The sequence below is a fragment of the Aethalodelphis obliquidens genome, unplaced genomic scaffold (genome assembly GCF_003676395.1).
Source record: "Aethalodelphis obliquidens isolate GAN/ISIS:26980383/991018 unplaced genomic scaffold, ASM367639v1 scaffold90, whole genome shotgun sequence".
Lineage (NCBI taxonomy): Eukaryota > Metazoa > Chordata > Mammalia > Artiodactyla > Delphinidae > Aethalodelphis > Aethalodelphis obliquidens.
Genome location: NW_020838034.1, coordinates 463,296 through 473,475, shown reverse-complemented (window position 1 = coordinate 473,475; position 10,180 = coordinate 463,296). Strand labels below are relative to the sequence as shown.

At 43.0% G+C, this 10,180-nt stretch overlaps 1 protein-coding gene across 5 annotated transcripts; it reads right to left on the bottom strand.

Moving 5' to 3' along the window:
* Nucleotides 1-237: 237 nt before the first annotated feature.
* CHTOP (chromatin target of PRMT1) lies at nt 238-9,692 on the bottom strand. Of its 5 annotated transcripts, XM_027095395.1 has the most exons (8): nt 9,408-9,656; nt 8,881-8,922; nt 8,349-8,430; nt 6,848-7,001; nt 6,149-6,232; nt 4,108-4,294; nt 3,146-3,283; nt 238-1,457 (listed from the first exon to the last, which is right to left on the bottom strand). In XM_027095395.1, the coding sequence occupies exons 3-8, from the start codon at nt 8,411-8,413 to the stop codon at nt 1,252-1,254; spliced, it is 834 nt and encodes a 277-aa protein (XP_026951196.1). In that variant the 5' UTR covers nt 8,414-8,430; nt 8,881-8,922; nt 9,408-9,656; the 3' UTR covers nt 238-1,251. The 5 variants fall into 5 exon arrangements, with proteins under 5 accessions (XP_026951196.1, XP_026951195.1, XP_026951197.1 ...); XM_027095394.1 differs by lacking the exon at nt 8,881-8,922 and having other exon boundaries at nt 9,408-9,655; XM_027095396.1 differs by lacking the exon at nt 8,881-8,922 and having other exon boundaries at nt 4,108-4,291; nt 9,408-9,655.
* Nucleotides 9,693-10,180: the final 488 nt, after the last annotated feature.

The window sequence follows — 10,180 nt, the reverse complement described above, 5'->3', positions numbered from 1 at the left end:
TTGAGCTTCCTATGGACCAACTGTGTTGGTACATTACTTTGTGTGGTTAATCTTACCTCAGGGATTATTCACAAGAGGGCAAATTGTTCACTTTCTGCCCCAAAGTCACATCCCCCTCCCACCCCAAATTTTAATACAACTATGAAGGACTCTCAACTCTACAAGGGGTATATCAAAATATTGTTATAGTGGCCATAATATTTCAAAGAGCCCAACAAATAAAGAGAAAGTCCTGACTAGATTTCAGAGAACAATTTGTTATAATGAACCAGAAACAAAAGATTCTAGTGAAACTGGAACAGTTGACAGAAAATGGTTGAACTTAATTAAACCTTCAAGGGGAATAAGGGTCAAAGTCAATGAATGAAGCCCAAGATCGGCCTGGTATAAACATAACAGCGTTTCAGCATGGATATCTTCTGACCCCTCCCACCAGATATCTGCCATCAATTTCCAGCCCTTTCCCTTCTGAAGCATCTGCCAAACCAAATGGCTTTCCCCACTCTTTTGCAGGTGTAAGCCAATCCAAAAATACCCTCTTTGGGCACGATGCAAAGCCAAGAGGAAAAGTTTATAAATCTCATTCCAGGGTAGAAAGTGCACATACCTGACCCAGTACACTGGTTATGTGGTGTAAATGTACATGGTAATAACTTTAATCAAATCAGAGCTGCTACCGTGTGTAACTTGTTAGGTGGCCCTGTAGCTATGTCAAAGTTCCTAATTTACTTTACTAAAACATCAGCGTGGCAGAATGCATTTTTGAGCTCCACATTTTCTAAACACTTTTAAGAGGCTCTTTAAAGATGATGCAGAACAGAACTGTATCTCAGAAACCTAGATATTAAGGAGGGACATTGATGGGCTCTTTCTGGGACTTTTTCACGGGAGATGAACAGAGGAAATGTCAGAATGCCAAAGCATATGACAAGTGAGGGAAGGCAGAGCGGGGAAGAGGGTGTACTAGCCACAAGGCCAACACATTCATGTTCAAAGAGAAGTCTGGGCGAAGGAAAAAAAACCCCAAACGACAACAAAACAAAACCCAAGTCAGAGGAAAAAAGGGTTTCATACAACACAGTATCAAAAAGTAAAAGGAACACACTAAATGCACAAACTGGTGGCGAGTCAGTCCATAGCCTATTATGGTAGGTCCTTCCAGCATCAATCAAGTTTCTTCTCATCTGTTATCTCAAGGTTATTTACAGATGTGTGACTTTAACAAGAGTCTCACAGGAGGGTGGGCAGGCTTCAATCATTGGTTTCGGGATCTGTCTGAGCCATGTAGGCATCCAACTCAGCATCCAGGTGTCCTTTCGTTTTTGACATGTATGCATCCAGTTGGTTGTCCAGCTGCTCCTTGGTCAGTACAGGGCGAGCAAGGGCACCTCTCCCTCGTCCACGGCCTCGTCCTCTGCCTCCAAAGCCCCCTCTTCCCCGACCTATCATACCCCGACCTGGCCCAAGGGAAAAACAAGAAAAACAGTTACAAGTAAGTTTAATTGGTGCTATGGTAAATGCCCCTTAGAGCAGTGGGGCCTAGCTGAGAAAGGCTGAAGGGCAGGGCAAGAGGAGAAATCTGGAAAAACAGGAAACACACTGGGTAGAAAGCAACACATGGAAAGCACACATAATGAATCCCTTATTACATGCTCATCTCTAAATGCTATTTAAATTTTTTTTATTCTACCAACAAAGTAAGAGAATATAGTTAACTGATAATTAAAAATTTCTTAATCTCTCCTAAGACAGAGAAACTAAAATTTGAGACTCGCTATAAGTTTACAATTAAAATACAAGTACATTAAAGATAACCCCATTTAGCAAGATAGGGAGGAAGTAACAAGGGCACAGAGAAACAGGGGTGTGAAGCTAGACAGTTTTCAAATTAAACTTTACTGGAGATCCTTCTGAAAAATTAGCTCGTCTCCTCAAATTTATCAAACCTAATGAACTGATCCTATGTCAGGAGACTGAGGAGTTATTCTGACATAGGAACAATGAAGGGAATTGGGGAAAAACATTTTGAGTAGTCCCAGCCATTTCTATCTCCCGATTCTATTCACATTTTAACAATTATGGTTATCTGAGAGGTGGTTTCAATTCACTTAACAAAACATACCCAGCTTTCTGAAAAGCTACTTCAGACTCCTCCCCGCCCAATCCCTGTGATGTCTCTCTCAGAAACCAAGTCAAGATAATTTGGAAACATGCTATTTCATCCTGAAACCCAAACTAGCTTGTACTTCACTCAATAAGCCAAGCAACATATAATGCGAGAGAAGAAAACAAGCCCTCTGTTATCAAATTTCTTTTCCCAATAGTTATTATCCCCTGGCAACTTCAAGGTCATAAATTATGGAAGACCCACCACACACTTTAAAAAGACCAAAGCAAATATACCCAGGGGCTAAAAGAATATATATTATTTTTCCTGGACAGGTGTTGCTGGGAGTTTTCCACTAAACTCTAAGCCAGAAAACTCCCATGAGATTTGGCATTAACAGCAACACCATTAAAAACTCTCTTCCAGTCTGGGCCATGAGGTCACAGGACAAATATCACTAAGTCTCAAGGTAAGATTATCAACAAGAGTCAGTTAGTTAACTGACACAATACCATCTTGCTTTTTCTACTTTGATCAAAAAGAGTCATCTCTGGTTTCGCATAGACACAAACTTTATCTTGAATTTACTTGGTTTCAGAGTCAATACCTAGCTCCAAGTCTCACCATCCTCTTTAACTCTGCTTCATTTTTGTACATCTCCCTCTTCTCTCTTCTTAGACTCAAAGTGGGTTTTGAGCTATGGGGTGGGGTGTGTGGTGGTGGGTCAGGGACAGAAAAAGATAAAACGCCAAACTGACCATTCTGTCATTTTTAACAATACAATTTAAATTTGCAAGAGCCTGAAAGAAGTCTGAATATAATCTGGCTCTGTAACACATACCTGACTGTTCTTGGAAAACCCATGACAGACCTCCACATTACCAGCATGTGAATTTAGAAAATAAGCCAGTTTCATAAAACAAACAAGACAAACAAATAAGCCTGCCTGTGACTTGAAGCTGTGCAGAAAGGTGGCTCTGAGTTTTGAAGGGAGAGAAATAAGGGGAAGCTAGTCTCTGAAGTTGGTAGCTGACTAACCTCTACCACCGATTCCGCCACGACCCATAGCTCCACGCCCTAGGCCCCCTCTCCCAGGACCTCCACGACCTCGAACACCACCTCTTCTTAAGCCCATTCGGGGAGCTACGGCTCGTCCACCTCGGAGCAGGTTTTGACCTTGGAGAGGAGGCATACAATGTATATGCAGGTAAATCCAAGAGAGACAAAGTAGATTCTAACCAAAGGAAGGCGGTGAGGGTTAAATGAGAGTTAATTCAGTTAATTTTTAGGTTGGGTGGGGCAAGCTGCACACTGAGTGTGAAAAGATTAAGCTGCTCTTTATTCAATCAATTCAACAAGTCTGACCACAAATCCACTTTTGGAAGAAGCTGGGAGTTAAGTTAATTAGTTAAGTACATACATTTAATGAATATCTATTGAATAATTACAGGTAGGTGCCTAGCATTATGGCAGATTTAAAAATAAATGATATGGTTCCTGCTCTCAATACATTTTTGTAGGAGACAAGAACTATACGGAGAACAGAATAACAGTGCCTAAAATGTAACATATAGCTAAGTGCTATTGGTCAACTTGTCCTCTTTTTTCCAGATGTAATAGAGTATTTCACTAGAACCAGGAACAGAGATGATTAATTAAGATATAGGCCAACAGGCCAAGAAGTTTCTTAGATTTGACTTATTTCTAGAACTCGAATGTGCTTTGATTCAAGCAGCAGCAGGGTGTTTTAAAATGGAATGGAGATGACATGAATTACCTGTTGTAACGCAGGTCCTAGCCTCTCACCATTGCACATTATCAGAAAAGGAATGGTATCGATAAAAGACATGCAGCACTATTAAAAACACGTCATTTCAAAAGTTATTAATTATATTAATACAAATTCAGGCTTAAAGATGTTAAACAAATGTGTCCATAAGCAGCCCAAGAGAAAAGGGAAGGGGGTGGGGCCCGACAATTATCAGGTACAGAGCACTGACCTCGGAGCGACATCCCGCCCCTAAGTAGGGTTCTTGTGGCACGTCCCCCACGAAGTCCTCCTCTGGACAAGCCTCTCTGGATAATGGGCAGGCCTCGTCCTCCGATTGCTCCCCTGGCCAGGGCCCCTATTGGTCGGCCTAACCGTGCCTGGATGTTACTCTTACCCAGGCGCTGCTTTAAGCTCTTCTGGAAGAAAAGGTGTTAGGGAATTGAGATCAAAAAAGCAATCCAATGGGATTTAGCAACTCAAAGTGCAGAGAAAAAGAAGCAAGTGAGATGTCTGTGTGGCGGGAGATAAACCTGCACGGGGTGTCGTGTCCTAAGGATCCCAAACCAGAACCAAGCCTTTGCCTCAGAACATGGTAGAAAACAAGCAGAATTCTGATCCAGAGCTTCTAAGAAGCTTGAGTATGGTCCCATGAAACTGGCATCACCACAAATTACCTCACTAGTTTGGCTACAGAAGTCATATACCACTACTTGGAACGTAAGTTTTAATAAGAACACTGTATTTCAAATCCTGGATTCTGCTGCTTTTGAACCACCAGTTGACAATGACAGGACTGGATTCATACCTGCCCAAGGACTACCACTGTCTTCAAAGGCTTACTCAAACACCATAGGAAGTTCATCACACTCTGGGCAAAGTTTAAATTACAATTTCATTTGAATTCTTGTGACTTAAGAACAAGTTTGATTTCTCAGTCAAAGAGGCCAGTGTGTTCCATTTTTCCTCTGAGTATCTATCTCCAGACGGTCCACTTTTTACCTTAAGATGTAAATAAACACAAAAAAGTCAAATCTCCTTTCCTTACATATCTTAAATAGCTGTAATTCCATGTCTACCTTTGCAAACAGATCCATTAATTCAGTATAATGACTTTAAATTCAAAATAAACACATAACTCAAACGTATCTCCACAGAAAGCTAGCCAAACCTGCATTAGAATTAAGACAGTTCAGCTATAATCATAAAACTCAGGGCCACATTTGAGAACAAGGACATACCATAGATAGAAATTTTTCAATAATCTGTCCCTCAAAGAGAAACTACAAAGACCACATCTCAGACAATTAAATTCCTTCAGAGGAAAGGGTGACTGTGTAGCCTTGAACACCACCAAAGCCCTAGCAAACCTGTTCTCCTATAACGCCGTAAGTCAGTATGAACGAAAGTAAATTATGCGTCCTCAGGCTTCACCCACAAACGACTACAAACGACTTTCTCTGCAACCATATGCTGCGAGTTGTTATTATTAGCTTTCTAGCATGAGATCATAAACTGCTTCTAATCAGAGGGGCAGGCTCTGAACAACATGAGGTCAGGACTTCTTTCTACAAGTCTCTTGTGTTTAGTCATCCCTAGTACATTCTCCCAAGATCTGTGCTTTAAGGGGAGAATGCATAGTACTTAGAAGTTCTTCTCCCTTCCCATCCCTTACTTGCCACCAATACTAGTCTCTAATATTGAAAAGAAGCTGAAGGATGTCAACTGTATCATTCAGTTTCCACTCTAGAGCTGTGCTATATGCTAAGGTAACCACTAGCCACATGTGGCTAATTTAAATTACAAGTTAAAAAATAAATAAACAAAAATAAAAATTTAAGCTCCTCAATGGCACTAGCCACATTTTGAGCACTCAACAGTCAATGTGGCTAATGGCTACTGTGTTGGAGAGCACAGATATAGAACATTTCCAACACCGTGGAAAGTTCTATTGGACAGCAGTGCTCTAGAGGCTACTTTCTTCGGCACAGCCTCTGTCCCAAGCTTCTTGTTAAAAGGTCCTTCGGAATAATATGTCAGAGACCTGTCTTCAACAATTTTTAGTATTTCCTCTTAGAAAACAGTGGCACCTTTTACTGCTTTCCTGAGTCTAGGATGAATGCAGCCACTCCAGGGCTTAAGGTAGCTGAAGCAGAAGGCCTTGTTTATTTTTGGTCAGTGAGCCCAATGGTTCAGGGTGGGGGTAGAAGGGTGTTATATTTAACTGCTGATTTTATGCACAGCCATGCAGTGCTACCAGTTAAAGTCCTTACAGTTGCATGGCACCGCCCTCCAGACGCCCAGCCACAGCTTGGACATATCCTTCCACAGCCACTGTCCGGACTTGCATATAAAGTCTATGAATAATAAAGAGCAGGTTTTATTTCAGATCTGAATAGGATTATCTCTTACTGGAAATTTGAAAGAGAACCGCTAACTCTTAAATTACTCAGTGTTCTCGCTCTACTTTACTGACAAAACTTTATGTGCTGTGGAGATGAGGGTCACCCCACTCTTTCTACTGTTTAGCATTGAAAACCTTTGACTAAGAGGCCTTTCAGACTCCCTGTTAGGGAAGAAAGAATAAAATCATTTCCCTAATTTGTAAACCATTTAGTGAGAAATAAAGGATTTTTTGAAGATCATCTAAAACAGAAACCAAAATTTCTTTGTGGAAAAAGCCAGTGAATCTATTTTAAGGGCAAAGGATCAGAGAACAAAAGAGATTAATACTCATTGATAACAAAGAAACAGGCCACCTTGATGGCAAACTCCCTAAAAGAGAAAGACAACAAAAAGTTACTTATTGGTACCTGCCAAAATGGGAATTCTCTGAACTTCTCTTTCCTCCAGAAAAGTTCAGCTTTTGCCCTGAGCCACCTCGTAATTATCCATGGCGTCCTGACAGCCTCAGTGGACTACCTGACAGGGATCACCAGCTGCTTCTGGCGCATTAAGACCCATTCTCTCACCTGCTTAAGTTTTAATGCTGCCTGGACAGAGGGTCTATTCTCCATCTGCTGGGCCAGTCTTCTGTTTCTGGCACTGGCTAGCTGCTGTTGTTGCTGCATCGAAGCCCGAATATTCACTGGCATCGGCTGTTTGTTCTTCAGCATATTAGTAAAGCTTCAAGGTCGAACAAAATGGATGTTTAAATAAACGCTTTATTACAAAACATTTATTGGCATTTTCATGGCTTGCTAGACCAGGAGCTCCAGATCCCACGAACTTTAAGTAAAGTGGTACACTTAGATCAAGGCTGATGTGGGTTAAAGACTCCTCTGCTTCCACAAACTTGCAAGAATCAGAAACTTAGAAATGCAGCTAAGTGTAGCACATTCAATCAAAAGTGATAACAAGGGCTCAGGTAACGGCTTTTAGAGAGGTAGAAAGTATGAAAAGCATGCAATAAGCAGATGTGATGACAAGAGACAGAAGATGTAGTTTCAAAGACAGACAAAGCAAGCCAAAACCTTCGGGGACCTGAGGGTGCATTTTAAGGGCAAATATAAGGAAGGACTAGAGCACCTTCAAAGCCCATGGAAATGATACACCCACATAAATTATAGGAGCATATCACATTCTCTCATGTATTTGTTCACGTAGTAATGTGAATATGGAGAATTAGTGTATCACTAAGGGATAAAGAGAAGTACATATGCTTCAGAAAAGGCAAACAAACGTAAGTAAATTTTTTAGTGGTCTAACATTAACTTAATAAAGTCACTGGTCGAAGGCACTCAATGAACAAAGCTCTCAGAGACAGAAAGTGCCTTTAAATGCCTTAACTTTTCTTAGTGTCAAATGATTACTTTTTCTGACTCTAAGTGATTACTTCTGAAAAAGTTAAGATTAGTTTAATCATTTAAGAGCTTGTGAAGACACTCTTCTATTATTCCTGTCAAGGTAAGTTTAATGGAATGAAAGAGAAGAACATTCAATTGTAAAAGAATTGAAAACAAAAACAAACTAAAAGCAGAATGGAAAGAAAGTGAAATGGAGCAAAGCGAGTGCCTCTTACAAGGCCCAAGAATGACATTCAAGGGCCTTTGGACATATTCATAGCTTGCTACCCGCCTCTTACAGGCCAGACACAACACTGCTGGCCTTGGACTGGGCAGCAAGCCTACTGCAGCTAGGGTACCATGCTACCGAGCTGCACCACCCCTGTATCAATGTAAAAAAAAAAAAAAAAAAAAAAAAGTGAAGAAAAGGGAGGGTGTGAGGAGTCTTTTTAAAATACATCCCACCAGATAAATATTTCAGACAGCATAACATAAAAATCTACTGATAAGGGGTTTTGAAACAACCGCCCAATTTGTTTTGTGTACCACATACGATGCAACTAAGAACAGAGGTCTGTAGCCTTCTGTTGGTATTTAGTTTAAAACCGGTTTTTGTGCATTGGACCCCAGGGCCAATTTAAGTAATGTTTTCTTATGAACGAGCTGAAGTTGCTGTTGGCTGCCTCACCGCTCATTTAGAGACATCTTGGTGGTGCTTTTTAGCACAACTTTCGGCGCTGACTGTGCAGCCATCTTCAAATCCCGAGAATCTACAAAGGACAATGGACAGAATGAGCAAATGAGAATGATGACCACCTCATTGCAACAAGTGCCAAAGGCCCAAACCAAAAATGAATGAAAAGGCCTGTATCAGTGACTACTGATGATCACACCAAAACTCATTTCAGGTGCTTAAATTTAAGAAGCTAGTTACCTCAAGCTAATAAACTCCAAGGCCACAGGACAGAAAATATCTGCCCAAGCCTCCAAAATGGCAGACTCAGACCCAGCCAAAAAAGTGTTGAGTTTTTTCATCTAGAGCGATCCTTCTCAACCTTGGCTGCAAGAAGGCTTTTTTTTTTTTAAAAAAAACAAAACACAGAAGCCTGGGCCCAAACTATTTAAAGCACAATCTCTGATGGTGAGGTCTGGGGATCAGCAATTAGAAGGGGGGAAAAAAAAAAGTCTACCTCGAAGGGTGGGGGGTGGGGGAAGTCTACCTTGGTGCTTCTCTTGTGCAGCCCCAACTGAGAACCACTGATCTAGAGAGATGACACAAGCATTCCAGTTTCAAAATCAAGTAGGAGACTTAGCAAGGGCCTGCGGAGCTGGGGGATGGAGGGAGTAGGCAAGGTTTCCCTAAATGGGCATTCACCTGGGAGTTCGCTCCCGGGAGCGCTCCACCAAATTTAACCCTGAAGCCGCCATTACTTTCCAACGTTCCCTAAGGTCGTGCAGTCCTCCTTTGATTGCCCTTCCCTCTCAAAGCCCTGTCAGGACCGCCGACATTGCTCAACCCACCAAACAACATTCTTTTTTAACTCTATCAAATCCCCAACTTTTCCATCAATCCCGCGGCGGGTTTCCAGTTCGGGGTCTCCCCCGCCTCCCTCTCAGGGGCTCCGCCCCCTCCGGGGCCTCCATCTCGGACACCCTGTCTGCCTCCCCATGCCGCCAGCTCCCGTTCCGCGTCCGCCGGACCCCTCCGTTCCCCAGGACTCTTGCCCTCCTCACCACAGACACGTACCGAAGGAAACGGACGCCAGTGCTCCTCCCGGGGCTGCCACCACGGCTGCGGCAGGCGGGCCGGGGGCCGGCCGAACCTGAGTTGACGGTGGAGGGGCTCGGGTTAACTTGGTGGGCGGTTAGTTAGATGTGTTAAGCGATAGATTGCTAGGTTAGTTCTTTGCTGTTGGCTGGCTGTCCGGTTGGCCCGTCCGCCTGCTAACTGGCCTGCCCTTTCCTGCCTTTCACCACCGCTCGGTGTCGAAAACAAAATGGCCGCCACACCCAGTGCGGAGAGGGACCGGCTAAAATGGCGTCGACGCAGTTACGTTAGGCGTCAGATCCGCCGCACCACTAAGGGGCGGGAAATTTGTGCCACGCCTGCGCGGGAATTAGGGCGGAGCCCTAGGGAGAAGGCGGGGCTTTAGCAAAGTCCTGGTCTGTATTAAACTCAGCCCCCCGCCTAGGAAGGGGCGTGGCCAAGTGGCATAGCTCTGTTTATTTTTGGAAAATGGATTATTTTTTAAAGCTTTTAAAAAATATGTATTTATTTGGCAGCATTGGGTCTTAGTTGCAGCATGCGGGATCTTTAGTTGTGGCATGTGAACTCTTAGTTGCAGCATGTGGGATCTAGTTCCCTGACCAGGGATTGAACCTGGTCCCCTTGCATTGAGAGTGCAGTCTTAGCCACTGGACCGCCAGGGAAGTCCCTGCTCCCGGGTTTTAAGGGGGCTGCAGTTTGGTAATTTGGGTCGCTGGGGCTGATTCGGTCCCCCTGAAAAAGATGTTCATATT

What these genes read in the sequence shown, in the direction of transcription:
- CHTOP (XM_027095395.1), bottom strand. Translation starts at nt 8,413, where the DNA reads ATGGCTGCACAGTCAGCGCCGAAAGTTGTGCTAAAAAGCACCACCAAG. An exon ending in AAGATGTCTCTAAATGAGCG is followed by an intron (nt 7,002 to 8,348) that starts GTGAGGCAGCCA and finishes TCGACCTTGAAG; the next exon opens with CTTTACTAATATGCTGAAGA. An exon ending in GAGGGCGGTGCCATGCAACT is followed by an intron (nt 4,295 to 6,148) that starts GTAAGGACTTTA and finishes CTTTTCTTCCAG; the next exon opens with AAGAGCTTAAAGCAGCGCCT.